Source organism: Lissotriton helveticus, chromosome 9 (genome assembly GCF_964261635.1).
Source record: "Lissotriton helveticus chromosome 9, aLisHel1.1, whole genome shotgun sequence".
Classification (NCBI taxonomy): domain Eukaryota; kingdom Metazoa; phylum Chordata; class Amphibia; order Caudata; family Salamandridae; genus Lissotriton; species Lissotriton helveticus.
Window position 1 is genome coordinate 792,213,315 of NC_136070.1, and position 25,790 is coordinate 792,239,104.

The 25,790-nt window shown below is 45.0% G+C and overlaps 1 protein-coding gene across 1 annotated transcript; it reads left to right on the forward strand.

Annotated features, from left to right (window-relative positions):
• Positions 1 to 475: 475 nt before the first annotated feature.
• On the forward strand, positions 476 to 25,790 carry LOC144782977 (proton-coupled zinc antiporter SLC30A1-like). Its single transcript, XM_078662195.1, has 3 exons — positions 476 to 944; positions 4,951 to 5,382; positions 23,675 to 25,790. The coding sequence occupies exons 1-3, from the start codon at positions 476 to 478 to the stop codon at positions 24,358 to 24,360; spliced, it is 1,587 nt and encodes a 528-aa protein (XP_078518321.1). The 3' UTR covers positions 24,361 to 25,790.

Here is a 25,790-nt window from a genome sequence, read left to right on the forward strand (position 1 = left end):
TACAACCTTTCTTCTTTCAGCTAGCTTTATTGTGTCAGATCTTGTGAAATTGGCTGAAAATGTATCAGATCTCGTTCAATAACAAAGATAAACCTTCATCTTTAGGGTGACGCCTTTATTCCTAAACTGATATGGTCTTCTATAAATAACACATACATATACTGCCCTCATCACTGGCCAGGCATGTCAAAAAAGAAGGAAAATGAGCTTAAATTAAAACATGATCAACTGATCTAAGGACAGGAAGTGGCTGCATGCCTGCAAAATAGTATCCATGATTCGTAATAGTTTATGAAGCAGTTGTACCATATCCATTTGCTTATTAATGACAGACATATTAAAACAAGTAGTACAGAAGAGGACATGAAGATAAAAGTATCCTACATTTTATGAAAAACTGTCAAATCTATGTCATTCTATAAAATTGGCTTAATAATATCGTAGTATGACTATTTGTCCTTCCCTTTTTTGCAGAATGCCTCTCTATGAAATCGGGAGCAAACAATGGGCTCTACTGACGTTAACCCTTTGTTTTCTGGTGATAGAAGTCATCTTAAGCCGTATGTGTGATTCCCTGACTACCCTGGTTGACTCCTTCCATACTCTTTCTGTTTGCCTCTCGTTGGCAATGCCAGTTGTCCTCAGGATAGTGGTTGGTAGGCCCTGCCCTGCCTGGCTCACCTTCAGCTGGAATCGACTGCCTCATCTCTGGACCCTGACCTCAACTGTGCTTCTGTCGTCCCTGTGCTTCTCAGTCACCCTTAATGCTCTGGGGCGCTTTGTCAATACACACCCACCGCACAGACCTCACCTCTCCATGGGAGCTGGAGTAGCTGGTATTGTCATGAATCTGGTGGTGATAGCTGCTTCTTCAAGACAGGGATGGACAATTTGGGAGGATCCAGATTCACGAGAATGCGCAAGCAGTGTTTTGATAGGTACAGGTGAGTGTTGACTTTTTTTTACGTACTCTACTGTTGAAATGCAGTACTTCTGAGGCAGGGCTGTGCAGCGTCACTAGAAACACCAGCTTGAATATTCTTCCTGCTTAACTGCGATGCTTGTTATCATCAGAATTCCACCGCAGGTACCTACCTGAACATCATAATTTTTCTTTGTACCACAGTGTCAATCAGAATCTTTCTACTTCCTCCAATGTATAAGAAATGTACTCCACCCTACAGCAGTCTACATCACAATCACTAGTCATGCATTTTAATTAAATAATACCTCTATCTTTCTTACGACTGTCGCCATGCCTCTGCGATGATTTAAACTAATAAGCTTGTCTACTAAAACTTAGAGAAAAAACCTTGAGATATATATTTTCTAGCACTTGTAGGACGCAGCCTTTGAATCCAGTGAGAAGTAAGGAGGGACTTAGCAAGGGCACTGTACATACCTAAGTCTGGAGCTTAGAATCAATAATGCATCCATACATTATATAGTTGCAAATGTTGGTTAAGGAAAGATAATTATTTACATCTGGTATGGTAAGTGCGAACACCTGATCAAAGGCCGCCACTCATTTTCCCCAATATCAACCCTTTATCATAGCCTTTAGAAATAATTTCCTGCTTATAAATCGCCCACTCTACTGCAAGAAATGTAAATGTCTTTGTGTGAAAAAGAGACCCCAAAGTTATTTCTGAGCCCATCCTCTCTACAGTCTCATCTGTAGACCTGAAGTGTTCTTCCTTTAAAACTATCCCTCCATCTGTCTTTTTGTTGCCTCTGTAGGAATTAAAATGTTTCTCTCCTACGCCGGAGCCCCACCAATTTCCTCCAGTTCACACATGTGTAAAATCTTCAACCTCTCTTTGCAGGACTTGGGCTTCAAAGCATGCTCTGTTGTGTTTGGCTTTCTGTGGCCTTGCCAGGTTCTCAGTTCACAGACCTCACCAGTGGCACGCACAGTGGCAACATATCTTCAGTTTGCTGACAGCTTTTCTTATGCACACCCCCAGCTCTGTGTTTAACTGCACCACCGTGGCATATTATTTGCCCAATCCATGTGATCTCATCCTGGTTAATTCTATTCTATTCTATTCTCAAGGATTTCGTAAGCTCATGGCTACCAAGAAGGGCCTCCCAGCACTACGACAACCAGGTATCCTGCAGATTGGTTGTGAGTTAGAAAAGGAATGCTTTTTAAAAGTTTCCTAAATGCTAGTTCTCGTTTGGTTTACCTTAGGTTCTGAGGGAGTCTGTTCCAGAGTTTTTGGTACCAGGAAAGTGAAGGATCTTCCTTCCCTCCTGGTCCAAATTATCCTGGGTACTACCTTCAGTTGCTGAGTGTTAGATCGCAGCATTCTTGTGTTCAGTCAAAACTTTATCAACTTAGGACCCTTTTTTTGCATCGCTTTATGGGCATGCACAGTACCTGAAAGTGTACCCTTTTAAGCACTGGCAACCAATGAAAGATTGCCAGGGCAGTGGTGGCAGAGTGACATTTGGAGGTTTTCAGTAGGATGTGTGCTGTGGCATTTTGGATGACTTGAAGTCTTTTTATAACACACTTTGGGCTGCCCAAGTACAAGGAATTCCCGTAGTCCGGTCTGGAAATGGCCAAACCTTGTACTAATATCCTACTCGATGATTCAGGTAACCAACCATCTGAGCAGTTTCCTCAATGTTCTTAGAGTGCCAAAGCAGGTTGCCACCAGGTTTTTTGTCTGAAGTTGCCATTGTAATTTTATCATCAAGCCAGAAACCAAGGATTTTGACTTCTGTTTTTGGAATTGGATGGTTACAAGGAATTCAGGTCAGTTCGGATCCATCCATCTAGAGGGGTTAATTCCTATGTCCAACACTCTGTTTTCTCCCCGTTAAGTTGAAGGCAGCTTGCCGCCATCCACTCCATGACATGCTTGAGGCAGGTTTTAAGGGAGTTGAAGTTTTTCTGTTTGGTGGGAGAAGGAGATAACAATCTGAGTGTCATCAGCATAAGATATTGAGGAGAAACCATGGCTGTTTATGATTTCTGCCAATGCGATGATATACAAATTGAACAGTGTTAGGCTCAGTGAGGACCCTTGAGGGCCCCATTTTTAAGAGAATAGGTGTTTGACAGAGTTGTTTCCACACAGACTTGAAAGGTTCTTTAAAGCAACAACGAATTTAGCCACGTAAGTGCGGATCCGCAGATTCCAATTTCCTTTAACCTTGATAATTGCATCTGGTGTGAAACGATACCAAATGCTGCACTCAGATCCAAAAGAATCCGAGATACGGTCTCACCCTGATCTAAGATGGTTTTTAGCCCTTCTGTGGAAGCCTACAAGCAGGGATGTTTCAGCGCTGCTGCCTGAACAGAAACCGGTCCGTAACTGATGTAGGATATTGTTAGTTTCCAGATAAGATGAGACCTTGAATGCATACGAAGGGCCCTAACCGCTCTTCAGGATAACTATGCCCTAACAGCATTACTGTGTAGCCCTTTGAACCCTAGAGGACATCTTCCAAATAGCTGTTCCAATGTACACCTCGTTTTATACTACCTCTTAATGATTTCATGAAACATATTGTTGTCTCCAGCAGAGAAGCATAACTTATTCCTCCTCAGTGTCACCAGTGCAAGATGTAAAAGATTCAGAACTAGTGGGTGACAGTGTGATCAATCCCCTTCTCACTCCCATTCTCCCTCCCCTTTCTAGGTCTGGCTTAGACACATACTTAACAGCATGCTCTCTGCATTCATCGGTCGGTTCAAGTGTCATTCACATTTTGCGTCCACTCCCTCAGCGTGGGACAACGGGTCAGCCCACTTCAGTCAATGGCTATTTTTATTGTGAGAGGTGACATTTTTACTCATGCAAAAGTGCACATTTGCCTAAAAAGTTGCCAACTTCCGCGCATTGGTTGGTAGATCAATCTCTGCTTTCATTCTGCTTCCTTTTTAAGTGTTTTCAATTCATTTTTAAAAGGGTTATTTTGGACAAATTTTCTTTGCAAAAATATGCAAGACTAAGGGAGAAGGTGGTATTTTTAATTTTTTAATACTATTGTTCTTGTAAGGCCTATTTGCAAAAAATGTGAAATGCATTTAAAAAAGTACAGGCTTGCCAAGACCAAATGTAGCCAGTGTGTATTCTTAAAATGGTCTGCTTAGAGTGGGCTGCCTATGATTGGTCCATCAACCCAATCAACAAAACAAACATTTATACAAAGGAAACCAAACGTGTTAACGAGACGAAACTATGCAGTTGAGCCAAGTTTAGCTCATTCTTTTTAAGATATTTAACTTTTTTTACATTTCTTCTTTGCAAATTATTCAGTCACTTACCCCCATTCTATACAGGGTTATTGCAAAACGATGCCTCCCCACTGCGTTTCATCAATGGTATTTGAGGAAACTCATATCACCATAGTGGTTCTTTGCTTATTTGAGGAAAACGTCTTATAGGACCAAGCCGGAATCATGATGTGCTTTCGCACCGTTGGCAATAGAACGCACGCGTGGTTAGCATGCATTCGTGCAGCACGCAAGTCACTACAACGACTTGCTTTAAAGGCACCGTATTGGTGGAATGGTGTTGGATTTAAAGTCCATCACCTTCCCTACTGTTGCGCAGACTGGAGTTGAAATAGTAAATGATTCTATTCCAAAGTCCAGCGCCCCTCTAAGGCAAGCCATTATAACGACTTGTGTTCTGAATTAATGCGTACTAATGACGCGTCGTCCTGATGATGGCGTGATGAAGGCATGAGTACTAAACGCATGGGGGATTCCGTCGTACATTCCAATTTGACCTCTTATTGGCAGTATTGCAGAAAGGTTGATTTTCAGTATGCTGACCTGCAAAGAGTTGCTATTTCTGCTCTTTTTGAGAAAACACAATGTCCAGTTTAAGTGATTTACCCTTCTTGTGTGTTTTAGATGGAGCTAATGATACTGAGTCATTAAGTGTATTCCTCTGACTTGTGTTTTCTCTACTTATTTCTGTGCAGCATGTTCTGAGCAGGAAGAACATTGGGACAGACGGGGAGAGACCCCAAACTTGAAACTCCAGAAGAATTTAAAAACAGCCTGTGACCTTGAAATTGGGATAGAGCCTGGGGACACTCAGAATAGCCCTTCCTCATATGAAGCAGGTGATGGGACTCTATCGACAGTAGGAGAGGACAAACTGGCCACCTCAGGACACTCCGGTGGCAATAGTCCAGAGAAGCCTCGTGCAGATGAAACATCTCAGGAAGGGCAGGCGGCTCCTGCCCTCGGACCTGCAGCCGATGATGAGTGTTTTAGTGACACCTTTAAGAGCATCTCCCCTATCTCAGATGGAAAAGAGCCAACAGAGTGCCTTGTACTCCATAATGCTGGTGCAGAGACACTCGAAACAACTGCAGCATCAACACCCACTGGTGTGGAGAAGGTGAACGGTGAGCGATGTTTATGTACTGATTAAATGGCACTATAGTAGGATTTCCATACCACTGGCATGATTATTTTGTCTTAATTTTTCTATTTTCCTGTTGATTAGGACACTTTTATTCCTTGTAAATGATTCCATTTACAGTAACAGAACTTGTTCAGAGCTGGCCCAACAGAGAAGTCAAACTCTGAATGCACACTTTTCCAAGAGTAGTTGGCTGATATGATAAAAGGGGAACAGTATAAAGAGGGCGCCTACTTGCATGCCACACCTATAGATGGGCCCGAACTGAAAGAGAACTCGTTGGCGTTGCAGGTCCTATTTTAAGAAAAACGTAATTCGCCATTGATGCAGCCTTCTGTGCAGTTGGATGGTCCCAGAGTAACAGGACCTAAGCATGGAGACATACACTCCATACAATGGGGTGAACTAAAAGGTGGTTAAAATAGGTTAAGCGGCTGCCAAACCCATACTTCATCTAGTGAAGTAATGCATGCAGTGCATCCAGCAGCTGACCTTCCCTTTTTATTTCTACAGTTTACAAGTAACCATTTTAACTTAAACAAACAAGAGAAAGGCAGGAGGGTGCGGTCAGGGTAATAGTTGCCAACTTATGTGCCAAACATGGGTGGAAAAATAATGAGAGAAAGGATACAGAAAGTACAAACTCGGAGCATCAAGTTAAAGCTGACACAGTAGCTCTTGGTGTTGCCCCGGTTCAAGGTGTGTAATTGAGGACATAAGCCCAGAACAACCCACAGCGGACCTCTGCCACACGCAACAACCAGACCTGCCGAAAACAAGCAAATACAATTCACTCAGCAGGGTCCTCCCCCACTTGAACATTGACAGTAGAAGCAGGGAATTGCAGCGTTACATCGGCTTCCACTGAGGGCACCACAGAGTCCACCACCTCAGGCAAGAACTGCCCGAGCAGCCAATCTTATGCACGCCACCACTATTGGGAAACAGCCGTTACATCGCAACTTTTACAACGCACTTCTATTACAACGCAACTTTTACAACGCTGGATCCATTACATCGCATGCCTTTACAACGCATGACATTACATAGCAGATGCTATTACAACGCATGCCATTACAACGTAAGTATAGGTAAGTGTATAATTTTATTTTATATTTTATTTAACATTATTTAATTAATTTAATTAATATTAAAAATAAATAAATATATTAATTAATGTTTTTTTATAATGGGTTTGGGTTTTGGGGTACAGGGGTATTTTTAGGTTTCAGGGTTGGGTTTGGGTTTTGGGGTACAGGGGTATTTTTAGGTTTCAGGGTTGGGTTTGGTTTTTGGGGTACAGGGGTATTTTTAGGTTTCAGGGTTGGGTTTGGGTTTTGGGGTACAGGGGTATTTTTAGGGTTCAGGGCTGGGTTTGGGTTTTGGGGTACAGGGGTATTTTTAGGGTTCAGGGCTGGGTTTGGGTTTTGGGGTACAGGGTTTTTTTTTAGGGTTTAGTTTTAAAATACAATCTTTTATTTTAATTAAAAAAATTAATTTTAATAATTTTATTATTTATTAAAAATAGTTATTTATTATTAAAAGTTCTTTTAAAAATAAACTTAAAGTAATATATGTACTAAATAATTATTTAATTTTTTTAAAACTTATTTATTAAATTAAATTTAAATTACTTACATTTAAAAAAATAATAATATACTTACCTATACTTACATTGTAATGGCATGCGTTGTAATAGCATCTGCTATGTAATGTCATGCGTTGTAAAGGCATACGATGTAATGGATCCTGCGTTGTAAAAAATGCGTTGTAACGGAATGCGTTGTAATATCTTGCGTTGTAACGTCATACATCCCCACTATTGCATCCCAAGAAGGCAAAATTGGGACCCTACGTACTACCCTGGTCTCTTTCCTTTGAAGCACCTCCCTTTCACAATCTGCCAAGCTAGCCAATTTTTCCCCCCATTTACCCAGGCCCCCAATGGCGGTTTGCCAGCTCATTGTCAATTGCCGCCAGGCAAGTACGAGCACCAAATCCATAAACCTGTCTGTTGTCTTCTGGGTCGCACTTCGAGCATGAAGACCTAGTAAACACAGCAGCAGAGAGCAGTCAAAGTGTCTATCTGTGGCCTAAACAATAACTTGCAGTTCGGTGGCCCAGTACGGAGCCAGTACCGGGTGAGTCCATACCATGTGGAAGAACCCCGCCTCAATCTCGTTACAGCGGGGACACGATGACGAAGCCTTAGGAAACATGGTGTGAAGACGTTGAGGGGTGAGATACGCCCAGCGCAAGAAATAAAACTGAATACGTTTAACTCTAGTAATTCAGGACACCTTGTGGGTAAAAACCAGGATTCTCTTCCAGGCAGAATCACTGAGCACAGGTCCCGGGTCTGAGTCCCAGCATTGGTGTAGTTGTGACAGGTCCATCTGAGGCCCACTCAGCAGGGCTCAATAGAGTAGTGTGACCGCCTTTGTCGTCCCCATAATGAGTAACAAATAGCGGAGGCACTCATGCTCCGAAGGCTCAGTGGAACCCACCCTCCACCACTCATCCCTGTGTGACACTCAGTTCACTCACTACTGCTGTCCAATACTGAGTGAGAGGTACAGGACCAGACCATATGATAAAATTCCGTGGGTTCTACCACATACCGCGGGCATTTGAGAGATGGGAGAAAGTCAGCATGGTGCAGTAAGGCTGGGGTGAGGTAAGTGCAGTGGAGGTAGAAAATTTGGATGAGACGGAGCTTGGCCGAGCTGGTAATCACTCGGGGGGCCATAAGGGTGTCTCTCCAGTCCTCCTCCTCCTCCAGGGGGCCCAGCCATTGCTCCCACCGGTTTCTCAGATACTCCAAGGTGGATGGGGAATTGTTAACCAGAGAGCGATACCCCTCCCTTCCCTAGATTTCCTACGAGGACTTTGGACTCTAAAGAGCTGCATTCTGGATGTGTAGTGGCTGCGGGAACATGGAGGGTGATGGTATTAATAGAACTGAGTGGAGTGCTCAAAATAAGCCCTACACTAACTTAATAAGGGCAACCCTAATTTAGGCTTTAAGTAAGGATGTAATCAAATAAGGAAAAAGAAAGCTGTTAGCCATCATAGTCTTCAGTAGTAAACACTCTGACAGTAGCTTAAAACCACACAAACAGTAGCATACGTCTGTTACCAAAGGAAACCCAAGATGGACACTCTCCCTTACTAAAACACAGCACATAATATTATCTGCCGTCGACTCATGTGGCTCCTCCTTAGAAAATTTCCATAGCTCTGGTACAATTAGATCAGCCAGATAGCACATTATCTCTTCTTGTCCTTGGCCATTCATTTCCTTTGAGAACTCCTCTCCTTGTATGCTACTGCGATTCCCTTGGCCAACTCTCCTTTCTCATGCATTTCCTCTCTATTAACAAAAATGTCTTTATTCTAACTAATGAGGCTTATCCACACCTTCAATAGAAACAACTTAGCAACGTACATTCCATGCTTGAAGGTTAAACGTGAATTTCACATAATTATGTGAGCTACAACTGAACACAATTTTGTTAGGCCTAGTTTTGCTCAATTATCATGTGCACAGAGTTACAGAAGATATGTGCACCTTTCTACACATAAAATAATCACAACTGCTTAAACCACAAATAAAAGAAATGAATCATAAATGTCTTGGTGTAAATGCATTTGCACGCGATTAATTCAAATCATGCTTATAAATGTTATAAACATTAGTTGTACACATCTTAATTAAGAATTTCAAAATCCAACATTTCAGGTTATTTCCTACCGTCACGTTAATGCAGAAATTGTCATGTAACATTATTAATCACATTCTAAATACTTATATTTCAAACAAAACACCCTTTAGTATAAACTGCTCCACCCCTTTAAGTACATTAATTACAACAGAGTATATATTCGAGTGCTGCCTCTGCGTGAGTATGATGCACTCCTACATTATTCCCAAATGGGATCAAGATTACACTTCTTCAAGCCCCAACTTGGATTGACCATTTTAAATCAGTTTTCAATCCTACAATGAGTGTGCTATTGGAAGTAACAATGAGCCATTATTTTTAGCCCCAATGGTGGAAAATGTTTTTATTACTTTCAATGATGTGACTGGGCAATTGATAAACATGCAAAAGAGAAGGCAGCAGGCTCAGATGGGGTATCGGTAAATGAATACAAGAGTTTACCACCCTATGGGCCCTAGTACTAACACTGGTCTTAAATGTGACAGAGTGGGGAGTATCCCAGCTACCTGGTTGACATCAATAATTGTCCCGATTTATAAGAAAGGTAACAAGAGTGACCCTGAATGATACCATTCAATATCTCTTCTGGATTAGTCTGTAAAGCTTATGGGAATAGTTATCTTGAAAAAGGCTAGAAATTTGGGCAAAAGAGAACTCTATAATCACTGAGATGCAATACTCACTGAAGAGGGGCATCAGTTCTGTGGAGCAGTGTCTAAACCTAATTCTTATAATAGGGAAATATAGTTGGGCTAAAGCAGGACATCTGCATCTCTGTTTTGTGGACTCTAGCAGTGCCTTTGATTTGGTTAACAATCACAAATTATGGCAAACTCTGACTTCTCTGGGTGCCCCATAAGACACAGTGATACTTCCGGCACGAACATATGGGAATCTAACTACCAGGCGGTGCTATGGTCCTAATGGAGATACCTCCTCCCCTTCCAAGGTAACAAGAGGGGTTAGGCAGGCCTCTGTTCTCGCCCTTCCTTAATATAAGAAGGATAGATACCTGAAAGTTAACTTAAAAAATAATTTTACAATGATTTGTGGATGGGGAACACCGAGAATGAGTTGCCAATACATTAAAAGTGTCCCTCTTTTTGTTTGGTAATACAGTTTACTCCTAATGAAACATACGATCACCAGAGATAAATTTGCTTTTAAACTTGATGCACGCTATTGAAGGAGTATTGAGGTTTGCTACAGAATTAGGCTGTAAACCAACGTTGGCAATCTATAAAAGCAAATGTCAGTCTGTGGCTGTGTACAGGTGTAGTCTATGGGGGGTTGGCGATACTTTGATTTTGCAAATGCAGGACAAAAATTTCCTTTATCGCTGACATGCAGTCCCAAAATATACACCTGGAATTATTATACATAAAGAGCTGGGATTGCCATAAAGACTATATATATATGAAGCATGTCCTCATATGGCACGCTCTTTGGAACGAGCAAACGTACAGCCTATTTTTAAAAAAAGACCCACAGCTGAGCAGACAATTAAGTTGTTGAAGATATAACAGGGCCACCCTAAACTTACTAAGATTGCACTTCCAAATGGAAGACATTAAAAAACGTTTAGTAGAAGATTCATAAAATATACCAAAAAAATAAAGTGCAACAAAGTCTGGAGGGATACCTCATTACAAGAGCATATGCTAGCTGCCCCATTTTGTCCCTAAAAAAACCCAAAGTATCCACCTAAAAGATCCCAGCTTAAACCGGGTCAATAACATCCGCTCCCATGTGCCCAGGACCAGGTCCAAGTAAGGCTCACCGTTGTTTGTACCATATAGCATTCTCTCACAGAAGTCTTCATCATTTCTTTACCCTCCCTCTTTGCCCACCTTTCAGACATAAAACACTCACTGAGTCATCCTTTGACCTTCTTGCTATGTTTAGTGGGGGTTCTCAAAGACAGAGAGGCAGCCAAGGCTGCTGTTACATCATTTTGTATAATTAAACCAGGTTATTCTGTTCATATAGTCAGAAGAGAAGCAATCTAATATTATCTCTTTGTTTAAAGAGGCTTGCTCTTTGCACCAGATCGAACACCACAATTGCAGGGGTGCTAAATTAATCAGCTCTTCAGCATACTTCAATCCCAGTTCTTGGTGGATAGCAAAATGTGAAGTTGTTAGCGGGACCACCAGGATGCTACGGCTCTTTTGAAAAAAGTCCCTGTTGCATTTATAAGTTATGATGTTAGGTTGAATGGTTAGAGCCCAGACCCACATATTATATCAAACTGCTAGGGCTTCTTCAGGATAGGTGGTAACCTGTAATCTAATAATATGTTATTTCAACTAACTTTGTTTTCCTCTTAATGTCCTGTATAATGATTTATAGCAGGACCAAAACAAGTTCTTGCCCGCATCAACTTTTCAGTGCAATAAGTGTTTGCAAGTGAAAGTTGATCAAAACTTCTGTTCACATCACTTCATGCCGTGCACGCACGGCCATTCAAGAACAGCATATCTGGGCCTTACTTTGTAGATATGATGAATCTAACACTAAATTGACCAGTGAATCACATGGAAATCCTATGTATCTTTCATAGACGGGCATAACATGCTATATAAATAAACAATGCCAACTTTATGCACAATAAGTACAGAATTAAAAAACGCTGCACATTTGTTTTCTGCATAATGTTCTCATGTTTTTAACCCCTTGGCCGCGGCGGTAATTCCGCCGCGGTGCTAGGGGGGATGGGGGGCCGCGCGGCGCTGCCATGCTCGTTACGGAACCACTCCGTCATGAGCCGCTGTGGCGCTGTGCTTGTGACGGAATAGTTCCGTCACGGCCCCGCCCGCCTAATAGAACGCTCAGCGCAGGCGCGAAATCAGCGCTGCGGAGGCGCGGCGGCCGGGCCGTGACGGAACTATCCCGTCACCAGCACAGCACCACCGTGGCTCGTGACGGAATGGTTCCGTCACGAGCATGCAAGGGGTTAAGCAGCCTGGAACAAAGGGCCTGATTATGATGACGGTCGGACCACCACCGACAGGGCATCAGTGGAGGTCCAACTACCAACAGCCCTTCTGTCCGACCACTGGATTACAATGCTGGCGGTTGGACCCCCAGCTGTCGGAGGGTAGACTGCCGCCTCCACCAGGATCAGCAGTACCGACAGTGCCGCGGTCGGAGTCGTATGCCTGAATAGCGGCAGTGCCAAGGCAGGCACCATCAAGGGGTTATGGTATACCTTTCCGACAGCCTTTTCATGGCGTATAGACTGCCATGAAAAGGCTGTTGGGAATTGATATGGGGCCCCGAAACAGGGACCCCTTCTGTCGTGGGCCAATGTAGAGTGGCACTGGGGGCACATGCAGTGCCCCCACTCACCTCCATGCACCGGTCCATGGACGTGCAGGAGGTGCTTCATACCATGGCGGCTTAAGCTATGGCCCTTTTCCTTGGCAACAGCCCCAGCTGCCGTGATACGGAGCACTTTCCGACAGACAGCACGGTGGTCATATCGAAATGAGCCAGTCGGGCCTCCGCCGGCTTATCGGGCGGTCTTTTGACCGCTGCAATAGTGGACGGTGGTTATAATCCTAATCAGGCCCAAAGTAACTACCTTGGGTGTGATATGCTCGTAAAAGAAACTGATACCAGTGATATCCGGCAGGTATAAAATGACTTTGTTGTAATAACCCCCTGTATCCAATGAGGTTGGCTGAAATGTTGCTAGAATCTATACTACTATAATAAAGGAAGAACTTTCAGCCTTTGAGGCGGGTAAACTCTGGAACCACAGCGCCAATCCACACACCCGATACACCGTGGTCATCGTCAGGGTGTGTAGATGGTTATAGGCAGTACAAATAAAAAAAAAACGTTATTTCAAAAATTTACAGTAAAAAAAAAGTAGTCCATCCGAAGTAGCGCCGGCCGCGACGTGCGTGCTCACGTCAGGAGCGCGGGGAGGAGCGGCGTCCAGGAGCGCGACGAGGAGCGGCGGACATGGCGCGGGGGAGGAGCGGTGACGTGAGGAGCAGCGGACAGGCCAGCGGCGGTGCGAGCAGCGGACAGGCCAGCGGCAGTGCGAGAAGCGGACAGGCGGGAGGAGCGGCGGCTCAGGTAAGGGGACCCATGTCAGGGCAGGCGGGGGACGGGCCGGGCGGGGGCCCGGGCTGCTGCACAATGTCGGGGCGGGCGGGGGTCGGGGAAGCCTGTTGCACCCGGACAAGGTCGGGACGGGCTGCTAGTTAGTAATAATTGGGTATGTTTGGCTGAAGGACCTTTAAAATAAGTGAATTGGGTTTGTACAATGCATTGATTGAACAATTAGTAAAACCAATTTCAAAAACATGTTAAAACATGTTAAAAAAAATCTTGTATATCAGAAGTACTACGGTGCTCACAGGATTGGTACAGTTTGTTAAAGTCTGTACTTTCGGTGGCAGGAAACCCTGAAATATGTAGTCCCACCTGGCTCAGGCAATGCTTGTGTAGACCAATGATGCAGTGCACGAAACGGATTTTAACACCAGCAGTTGATGCAAGTCGATGCATTGTTTTGCGTAATGCGACACCCCAAATAAACTCGGAAAGTGGGTGTAATTGAGCGGCAACAGTACACACTTCTCGGGAATGCCATGCAAACCCATATTAACTAAAGTAGTCCTGGCTTTGCGTGGCTTTCCAGCACCAAATGAAGCCAGGCACACACGAACAACGTGCAAGCTGATTATCACCTTATATTTCCATGCATGGCTTGCTCTCCTTTGTTCTGTAATTCACTGCTTCAGAGTTGCGGTAGTGCGGTATGTTTAGAACAATATCGATAAGTGACATCACAGGCACCCTCTCTTACAGCATTGCACAGTTATCTCCTGTTTGCACAAATGTAGTATATTTTAAAGTAATGCTGTATGGTCCAATGTTCTATACGTTCGGGCTAGTGCCTGCTTTGCAAAGCTCTGCACCTCCGGAGTCTTGGTGACATTAGCAAGCTATTCTCCAAGGACAGTTGGGCTGACGCCTAGGTTGGCCTCCTATACATGCCTCCCTTCTTAAAGACACTGCAGTGGCTCCGACTTTGCGAGATAACCTCTCTGCCTAGTTCATAGTACACTCAATAACCAGCAATTGCAATGCAATAGGTTTCGCATTACTGAAAGTTTGCGTTACTGGCGTTGCATTATTATTTGCAATGCCAAGAGCTCAAACTTTCGGTAATGCGAGACATACCAGTAAGAGGAGCCAATTGTAAAGATGGGCGAAAAATGGGCGGAGCTCAAAGTCCATACCTGAATTGAATACATAGCGGCAACCGGCATGGCTCGTGGGTGGTGGCCCGGGGGGGGGGGGGGGCTGTAGCGTGGGGGAGGGTGTTGCGTGGGCGGGATCACGCGGCATCACGCATATTTAAAATATATATATATAATATAAACTTACCATTTTGCCGGGTCCCGCACCTCTGCTCCTGCTCTTCTCCGTCTCGGACAGACACACACCAAGGTCCCACTGACCAAGCACTGCAGCGTTGTGATTGGTAGGCATGCAGGCTCCCCTGACCAATCAAAATGCTACAATGCAGCGTTGTGATTGGTTTTGAGCATCTTGGTTGGGCTCTCAACCAGGGAATGGGAACCTGGGCTTGTTCTCTATGCAGGCTGTAATGTAGCCTGCATGGAGAATGGAGAAGGTGCGCATGACTGGTTTGTGCAACGGAGAGGGCCGACCAAAAAGTCATTGCGCTCTTTGGAGTGGGCAAACCACTCCTCCCCTGCCCTTCTCCAAGAGCAGATCAGCCCTGCCTGCTCACCCGCCAGCAGAGTAGCAGAAAGCATAAAATGATACTAACTTAAAGTTATCATTTTAGGCTTCCTCTTCACACTGCTTAAAAGCAGTGGGGTAGATGCTCCTCTGCCATAACGGAGGAGCTGCCACTGTGAATACAGAATGTCTCAAAGAGACAGCGCAAGCACTGCCTAGGTGAGACCTAAAAAAGGACAAGGTATCTTGCCCGGGCAATCCTTCTTTATTGTAAATTCATCAAATGCCTCTCGTAGCTATCCCTCAGAACTTTCAGTCTCATACTGGTGGCCGCGCGTTCTGCTTTTTGGCACCAAAAAGGTGGAATTGACTGCCCATTTCTATCAGAAAGAAAATCAGCTTTCCACTGTTTAAGAAAAGCTTAGAGATCGGCTTTTTCAAAAGTCTTGATTTAGTTTCTCTTCAATGCCATGCTCAAATATGGTATCTTAGTGCCAAGATGCCCTTCCCTGGGAAGCACAGCACTTTATAAATATTTAACATAACAAGTTTGAGTAACACAGGCTGCATTCAGATTAATTTCGGTAGATATCAGTTAAAACTAGTAGTTGTTTATTGAGGGATAAGTGTTCCACGTCAGTAGTTATATTAGGGCTGAGTACAAATATTAGTACTGTGGTGCAAGTAAGGATGTGAGTTGACCCAAATAGTTGGAAATCGGAGGGGCAGAGCAAGGCAGCAATGTTGTGCAGCAGTAGATATTTAGATATTCAGTAGAAAAATTATCAACACTTTGTGCCGGGTTTGAGTCACAAAAGTGACACAAAGCCAGTGCAAAATGTTGTGTTGGGTTTACTGTCCTACACAAATTCTGAAATGCGTTGAAAAGTTGCGTAAAGTAACACAAAGTATTGCTATATGCTTCTTTGTGTCAGAGGGGACTTCCATGTGTGAAACCACCTATGGGTTTTGATGCAATTCCCTTCCTACTAACATTTGGAGAAAGTTATGTGTGCCATAAATGTATGAGTCTTTGAGGCAGGCTTAAAATTGGAGAAAAGATTTTCTCAAAACTTTTCAAATTTGGGAACTGCACTGTATATCACACATACCCCTCATGTGTGTGTGTGTATGTCTCTCTCTCTCATATTCATATTTTTGGACTGGAAGAGTCTTCTTCCAGTACAAAACCTATGCTTGAAACATAGGCGCATGGCATCCAAAAGTGTGTCAGTACAGGGGGAGACAAAAACAGCACCATATCTTTGGAGATATGGTGCTGGTTTTGTCTTTCTCATTGGTACAAGGCAGCAAAGCAACTCTGGTTACTGTGCTGCATTGTGCTAAAAAAATAGTACTGCATTGTATTACATATTTCTATAGCTCTTACTATGACCATGTGGTGCCCTGAAGCTTTTGTCTACATGGGTAGCACACTATATTGTGTGTGGTGAATGGTTCAAAGTGTGTTGCCTTTGTTTTGATCCTATGTGACAGTGCTCATCATGCAGAACATGGGAGCACTTGAGGTGTGGTTATGGTGTGATGGGATGCAGCACTTAGCAGTGTAATGGTCGTAGAAGTGTAAGAGAGAGGTGCACAGTTCCTGGTTTCCAGCATGCTGGCAGCTTTGAATAGCTCTGCAGATCACTTTATGGCATTTCTTATTATCATAGTTCACTTAACAGGTTGCTGTACTGGGTTGTCCATTCTGAGAGATTTTGTTTAAAGGTTATGATTATGAGCAGGCATACATTGGAGGTAGAAATGGTGGCAAGATCTGTTGGGGTGTGGTTTGTTAATAACATCCCATAGCTGGTTGTCATTGTGAGATGCCAAAAAGCAGTCATAGAAAGCAGCCTGTTGGAACCCAGTGCTTAATTTGTAAAAATAAAAAAGGAAGTGGTGGGGCCCTTGTCAGGAGACCACTGCATCTTGCACCACCTGTTGCCTCTGCCAAGCTGACAATGACAAATGCAAAAAGAACGATTGATGGACAGAATGAAGAACAAAGTCATACATTCACCCCAGTACAGAGATCTGGGCCTAAATCCAGCTTCTTTTGCTCCCCATGCCATTCTAGTTTGGACCCAGCCATATGCAAATCAGTCTTGAACCTGTGCCCAATGGGAACAGTCCAGCCGAACTGTCAGGCCAGGTCCTCCCTGGACTGGAAACAAGCATCCTAGGACCGGTTTCAGGCTTTCAGTCCTCATCAGCGCAGATAGCTTGACTCCAGTGGCATGGAGAGCACAAGACCCAAGTCTGGGCATACAAGTCCCACTCGGGGTGACAAATGCAAAAAGAACGATTGATGGACAGAATGCAGAAGAATGTCATACATTCACTCCAGTACAGCGATCTGGGCCTAAATCCATAGTTTTTGCACACCATGCCATTCCAGTTTGGACCCAGCCATATGTAAATCAGTCTTTACCCTGCACCCAATGGGAACAGTACAGCCTGAACTGCCAGGCCAGGTCTTCCATGGACTGGAAACAAGCATCCTAGGACCGGTTTCAGGCTTTCAGCCCTCATCAACCAGGATAGCTTGCCTCCAGTGGCATGGAGAGCACGGGACCCACGTCTGGGCATACCCGTCCCACTCGGGGTGACAAATTCAAAAACAACGATTGATAGACAGAATGCAGTAGCATGTCATACATTCACTCCGGTACAGAGATCTGGGCCTAAATCCATCGTTTTTTTGCTCACCATGGCATTCCAGTTTGGACCCAGCCATATGCAAATCAGTCTTGACCCTGCACCCAATGACCCTGCACCCAATGGGAATACGTTATAATTGACTTGTGTCTCTCTTTTCCCTGGCTGGGATTTTCCTGTTGCTCAGATAGTGTGAGTGGTAGAATGCCTGGTGACATCATGGAATGTTTGGTGCCTGGCCTGTGTGTGGAGTGGCAGTTGATGGCAGGCAGGCTGAGTGACAGGGAGGTCGCTCCTGGTGGGGTTTACATTTCCATCTATCTATCTTATCCCGATGAACTTAACCTGGAACTAAGCTAAATTAACGTATCCTGTTTTATACATCTGGCTAAAGGATCTTATATTTACAACATTTTTGGCAACGATTTAAAGAACCTACAGCGTGCAAGAAAGAGACTCTGTTTTAAGGGAAAAAAGGAATTACGAGAAAGAACCTACTGAATAATATTGAAACTACGGAAGCATTAAAGAAAAGGAAGCGCCCTGGTTAGCCCCACCAGTGTCCTTTGCCATCTGGACAGCCTGCAACACCAGGGTGTTTGTGTTCTTGCTGCAGTCGTGGGACAGTTTTGGCCTGCGTTTTTCAGATTTTCTGTTTGATTGGGCTGTGTTGAGAGGCTACTACATTTTTGTCTCCGTGCCTTGTGAGAGGGAGCGACGTATTCTGGCAAGAGTGGCACCGCAGATTATTTTTCTGTGAGTAGCCAACCCTGTGTGTGAAATCTGACGTGAAGGAAGTAGATTTGTGGTCTGACAGCCGTGCCAGCTGTTTCTGGCAAAGAGAAAGCTCTGGGCGAGCACAGCGGGAGTCATCTGCCTGCTCACGCGGTGTTGGTCGTGCCCTTGTGAATGGACAGCTGCTGTAAAGCCTGAGGCAATCGAGGTGCGAGGATCGGAACAAAGATAGCAGCAGTGTTTTCTACTTAAAAACTGACACCCCAAATGAGCTGTTACACTGGTTATACAAGCAGAGGCTGGTGACGTATCCCAACCTGCGGCCTGTATTATTAGGTTGGAGGTGTCACGTGACTGAGGAGTTGGCGGACTTGAAAAATGGTAACGTTGGTGAGCCGATACACTTGTCTAAAGGAGCAGAGTCAACTCGCCGTGTGCTGAATGGTGAGTGTGACCACTTAATTTTAAACTGCAATGCAGAGTTTTGGTCACTTTCATGGCGCTGTTGTGGACAGTTGAACTGTCTCATTACCATTTAAAAAACAGTGCGCGGGCTGGGTAATCCACACAAAACTTACTTGGCATTGTTGCGTGGAGGAGCGCTCTGGCCGTTCCGACGTCTATGGAAGCGTGGTACGTGCCAAGAGCCACCCGGCCTTGCGCCATGAAGGCGTATCACCATCTTGCGTTTGGCTACAGATGTATTCCCGTTATCCAAGCTGCCAACCACGTTCGTTAACATTTATGCAACGTCGTCTTCATGTCGTCATGCTGCTGTTTCTCATGGCATTCCGGGTATCGTCGTGGGATATGAAGGCCCAGCATGGTTATAGCAACTGTTTTGTCGACATCGTTCAGGTTCTAAGGCGCTGGTGCAAATGACTTTTCCAGTTTCCAATGCACCATTGTGTTTCTTAGTTGATGTACGAGACAGAGGAGCATCTAGCATTTTAAAGTACCTTCTGTGATCTCTCTTCACAAGCCACCGTTTTGGAAGCCAACAACCACATGGATCCTCGGGTGAGAGATCGCTCACTGCAGTAAGAGACTTCCTTTTTGTTCATTTATTTTTTATGGTTATACGGTTTTGTGGCGGTGGCTGCAGGGTGTTGAGTTTTGTTACTAGGGAGATGTTATGTCCCCATTATGTGTAGGTTGTGGGCGGATAGTGCTTTAGTATTGGCTTCATAGAGAACTGAGGGGCATATTACCAACAACTAGCAATCATTATCGCTATGTTGGCTTAGCGGCAATAATTTTATCGCCGTGTTGCGGCGATTTTATCGCTTAGGAGCCTTGCTATTATCAAGGTTTATCTCCTAAGCGATAAAAATCGGCTGAAATGCATGAATATCGCTGTAAAGTCAGCGATATTCATGCATTACCGAACTAATGCTTTTAGCCATGTTATCCACCTCCCATTGGATAACATGGCTAAGAACTGCTCAGGGCAGGCGCGAATATCTCCAAAAGTTGGTAATAGGAGATAGCGATGTTAGCGACTGTTTCCAGTCGCGAACATCTTGGCACGCCCACTTTGCATGTCATTAGTGATAAATATCTCTGACATGCAAAGCGGGGCCCAAGATCTATCTCCTACTAGCTGTCACTAACTGGTGTTAGCGACAGCTAGGTAATAGGGAGATAATTTTATCTCCGCTTTCTTGGCTTTTAAAGCCAAAAAAGCGGAGATAAATCCCTTGATAATATGCCCCTGTGTTCCTTCTTGTGGGGAGGTTGTGGGGTTGTGTAGCTAAGTATAATTTTCAATTTTGACAGGTCTTGGGAGCTAAGTGCCCCAGTTCAATTTTGAGTGGTTTTGGGAGCTAGGTGCCCCAGTCATGGATCATAGGGATTTATGTTTCCCTATTAAGTGGACATTATGGGAGTTTAGTGCCCCAGTTATGGATGCTGTGCTCCAGTTATATTTTTTTGTTAAGAGGTTTTGGGAGCTAAGTGCCCCAGTTCAGTTTTTAGAACTTTTGGAGCTAGGTGCCCCAGTTATGGAACATGGGGAGGTGCAATCCCCATTATGTGGACATTGTGGGAGCTAAGTGCCCCAGTACTGAATCATAGGGTGATGTGTTCCCTATTACATGGAGGTTGTGGGAGCTGAGTGCCCCATTTTTGGGTGTTTACCAAATTTTAAAGTTTTATGTCATACGCCAATTAGTGACATCAATGTTAATTTAATTTCCCCCAAGGGAGGGGGATGGGGCTCATCTCAAATGTTTCTGAGAATGCAAAGTGAATGTTTTCTTTTAGAACGCATTGTATATATTCATGTTCATGTTTCTTTCCTTAACTTCAATTTTGTTGTTTCCCTAAGGAAGGGGGATATGTTATAATTGACTTGTGTCTCTCTTTTCCCTGGCTGGGATTTCCCTGTTGCTCAGATAGTATGAGTGGTAGAATGCCTGGTGACATCATGGAATGTTTGGTGTCTGGCCTGTGTGTGGAATGGCAGTTGATGGCAGGCAGGCTGAGCGACAGGGAGGTCGCTCCTGGTGGGGTTTACATTTCCATCTATCTATCTTATCCTGATGAACTTAACCCGGAACTAATCTAAATAAACCTATCCTGTTTTATACATCTGGCTAAAGGATCTTCTATTTACAACAGAACAGTCCAGCCTGAACTGCCAGGCCAGGTCCTCCATGGACTGGAAACAAGCATCCTAGGACCGGTTTCAGGCTTTCAACCCTCATCAGCCAGGATAGCTTGACTCCAGTGGCAAGGAGAGCACGGGACCCACGTCTGGGCATACCCGACCTGGACCTAAATCCATCGTTTTTTTGCTCACCATGCCATTCCAGTTTGGACCCAGCAATATGCAAATCAGTTTTGACCCTGCGCCTAATGGGAACAATCGAGCCCGAACTGCCAGGCCAGATCCTCCCTGAACTGGAAACAAGCATCCTAGGACTGGTTTCGGGCTTTCAGCCCTCATCAGCGCAGATAGCTTGACTCCAGTGGCATGGAGAGCACAGGACTCACGTCTGGGCATACCAGTCCCACTCGGGGTGACAAATGCAAAAAGAACGATTAATGGACAGAATGCAGAACAATGTCATACATTTACCCCAGTACAGAGATCTGGGCCTAAATCCATCGTTTTTTTGCTCACCATGCCATTCCAGTTCGGACCCAGCCATATGCAAATCAGTCATGACCCTGCGCCCAATGGGAACAGTCCAGCCCGAAATGCCAGGCCAGGTCCTCCATGGACTGGAAACAAGCATCCTAGGACCGGTTTCAGGCTTTCAACCCTCATCAGCCAGGATAGCTTGACTCCAGTGGCATGGAGAGCACGGGACACACGTCTGGGCATACCCGACCTGGACCTAAACCCATCGTTTTTTTGCTCACCATGCCATTCCAGTTTGGACCCAGCCATATGCAAATCAGTTTTGACCCTGCGCCTAATGGGAACAATCCAGCCCGAACTGCCAGGCCAGGTCCTCCATGGACTGGAAACAAGCATCATAGGACCTGTTTCGGGCTTTCAGCCCTCCTCAGCCAGGATAGCTTGACTCCAGTGGCATCGAGAGCATGGGACCCACGTCTGGGCATACCCGTCCCACTCGGGGTGACAAATTCAAAAAGAACGATTGATGGACAGAATGCAGCACAATGTCATACATTCACCCCAGTACAGATATCTGGGCCTAAATCCGCTGTTATTTTGTTAACCATGCCATTCCAGTTTGAACCCAGCCATATGCAAATCAGTCTTGACCCTGCGCCCAAAGGGAACAGTCCAGCCCGAACTGCCTGGCCAGGTCCTCCATGGCATATGGCTGGGTCCAAACTGGAATGGCATGGTGAGCAAAAAAACGATGGATTTAGGCCCAGATCTCTGTACTGGGGTAAATGTATGACATTGTTCTGCATTCTGTCCATCAAATATTCTTTTTGCATTTGTCACCCCGAGGGGGACGGGTATGCCCAGACGTGGGTCCCGTGCTCTCTATGCCACTGGAGTCAAGCCATCCTGGCTGATGAGGGCTGAAAGCCCGACACCAGTCCTAGGATGCTTGTTTCCAGGCCAGGGAGGACCTGGCCTGGCAGTTCAGGCTGGACTTTTCCCATTGGGTGCAGGGTCAAGACTGATTTTCATATGGCTGGGTCCAAACTGGAATACCATGGCCAGCAAAAAAACTATGGATTTTGGCCCAGATGTCTGTACTGAGGTCAATGTACGACATTGTTCTGCATTCTGTCCATCAATTGTTCTTTTTGCAAGGTGACAATGACAGCACCAACACACTACTAATCATCACTCTCTTAAACGTGTGACAGGTCCAGGCCCCGAAAGCTCTAAAAACTGCCTGGGTGGTAGGTATTAGTTATTTTCTTTATTGTTTATCGAATTAATACACAGCTTTTGTCCTTATCTCTAAATTCAACTGACAGTGCCATAATGTGCAGACTGTCATAAGTGCCAGGTCTGACAATTAAGTGCTGGTGCCAAACATCGGAAACCACCAGCTCAAATTAAGCACTGTTCATACCGGTTGTTTGTTGGACAAACGAGTTCCACAACAACAACTTTCCTAACAAGGAGGGCGCTACCATGACCTCGTCTAAACCACAATTTTTTTTACCACGCATTCCTTTACCATGATTTTTCGTGATAAAGGAATGCGTGTTAAAAAAATGCTTACCAACTATTACCCCGATCACCCCAAGCCCCCACCCCTAAAAACTAATTCCCCCACCCTAAAAATAAACACGATCACCTACACCCCTAAAAATTAACTCAACCCCATAAAAACGAACACCCCGCACACTAGAAACAAAAACGATCATCCATACCCCCTAAAAACTAACCTCAAACCCCCAGCCCCTAAAAACAAACTCAACCCCCTAAAAACGAATTCCTCCACCCTAATAATAAATAAAGAAACACGAGCCCCCATACCCCCTAAAAACTAACCCCAGACCCCCAACCCCTTAAAACTAATCCCAACACCCCCACCCCCTGAAAACTAACCCCACACTTCCTAAAAACTAACCATGAACCCCTCTTACCTGTTCCTGTGCGACGCTACTCCGTACTCCGCCCTGCCCAAACACTAGACCGAATCAGCCTTAACCACACACGTGTGGTTAAGGCTGAGTCGTTGTTCGGGTAAGCCGCTGTTCGGCTTGCGTGACTCTGGAGCTTGTTGTTTCGGAGTCGTGGCAAAGGTCGTTTCACATTGGGACCTGCAGTGGTGGACTAAATTAAAGTCCTGTGTTGGCCAGCGGCACGTGGCAGATTGTTTCAGTTACCACTTACCCCACAGTCTGCACATCAGTTGTGTGATGCCCTGGATCTGGCTCTGGGAAAGGATTAAATGGCAACAAGATGTATATGTACTGTAGTGATTGTCATTCTCATGAATTTTAAATGTAACCTAGTTCTTTCTTTTTCAGAGATTGAGAAAACTGTTGTCACCTCAAGACTTAAAACTGAAGAAATGGTTGGCTCCCAAGGTTGCTGGTGGCGTGGCTGTGTGCGCAGCTGGCTCCGGGGCTTGTTTTGCTCCTCTCTGGTGCTCATCAACAGTCTTCTGTACCATTTCATGGACCATGAGTGCCTTCATGCCCGGACATGCCTGTTCTTCTTTTACCTCGATCCCCTCTTTTGCTTGGCAGCTCTCACGTTCCTACTGGTGGATGCCCTCCCACAGGTGAGGAGAGCTGGATTTGTGCTTCTCCAGGGTGTGCCAGGACATGTCAGTGTCACTAAATTATACAACACCTTGAACAGCCTACCTGGAATGGTAGGAACGCATGAGCTGCATGTGTGGCACTTGAGTCGTGGGCACACAATGGCATCACTTCATATGAAATGTGCCAGTCTTGAGACCTACCTGGCTCTGTCCCGGCAGATGCAGGCAGTCTTCCTGACCCATGGCGTACACTCCTTCACCATCCAGCCTGAATTTGCTTGTGCCAATGAGACCACCCTGCTCTGTAGCTTATCATGTGGCAAAGCTTGCTCCAAGCACCTGTGCTGTACCGGGACCAGCGCTTCATTGGAGGCTGACCTCCCTTTGGAAGGAAGCTCGTCGCGGAGAGAGAGGCAGGAGCTGGTGATCACCAACGTCAACGTGTAAGGAGCCTGACCCCTGAGAGTGTTCCTAAGTGTCTTAGACATCAGTATGTACCACTGAAAGACAATGGATCTTCCATTTTCATGTGCAAAAGTGGGTGAAGCCAACACCCAACGTCTTTTAATCCCAACGGAGGGAGTAAGGCAAACTTCTGCCCTGCAGAGTCGTTGGGCACACTCTTCTACTCAAGTACCGCCAGGCACTTGAGTATATCCAAGCTTGGCTGCTCGTTGAGGTTCAGATGCCTCCTGTGTCATTTATGTGGAATGCCTGCACGTGCCTGCAGTCTAGGTACAAAGTAACGGACAGATGTGTCTCCTGTGTAGGGTCTAGGGTGTATCTGTGTATGCCTCCTGTAAATTCTACTTAACCTTTGGGTGTCCCTACTTTACCGGATACAGAGTATAATTGTGTGTTCTTGTTGTATAGCAAAATCCCTGTGTCTGCTGAGCAAGTTCCAAGAGTTAATACTCATGGGGGGGGCTGTTCTGTTATGTATAGGCACAATCTGAGTATGCCTGCTGGCTTACGTCTGTGTAACATGTGCATGTTCCTGGAGTGTAGGTTCAAGTTAATGTAAACCTACGCAATGTGAGATCCTGGGTAGAACCCGTGTGTGCCTCATGCAAATTCAATGTAAAGTCTGTATATCTCATCATCTATGTCAATTTCAGAGCACATATGTATGTTTCTGCTGTACGGATTCCAGGCAATACCTGTGCCTGTGCCTGCCTGCTGGGTAAATTGCAGTGAGTAACGCCTGTGTTTGCCTGTTCAGATAATTCCAGGTACAAATATGTGTTGTTTGGTAGTTTATTCCAGATATTACCCGTGTGTGCATCTGGAAGGACTGCCTCTGCATACCAGTCAAGCACCAGGCACCATTCCAGGGAACGCCCAGGGGGGCTCCGTGCATGTTCAGGACTCCGGTCTAGTCGGGTTAGAATCTCACAGGCCATACCATACTTTAGCTGTTTGATTGCAACACGTGTTTATTCATCCAGTCTGAGCAGTGCTGTGGCAAGGCCAGTAGTCTCAATTCTCCCAACATACCTATTTGTACAGAAATCGACCACACCATCCACCAGTACCCACCATTCACTGCCTGCATGACTCAAACATATTTTTCCCTCTTTCTTTCAATCGGGCCCTTTTCCATGGATGTGTTAGTCTGCAGTTATTTTTCAACTCCATCTGGGCGTCATGTTGCCATTATTAAATTAAGATGGAAGAGTCCAGGCTTCGTTATGAGGGGACTAGCAAGTGGGATACCTCTTTTTGAAGACATAGCTTCATAGTACATTTCCTGCGTCCTGCCAACCGAAAGTTGCCAATGTCATGCATTTTTTTGATGCCACATCATGCTCGAATAATTAGGTCTACCGATATCCCGTATGTTTAGGTCTCTCCTTAGTCAAAGTAGTTTGATCTAC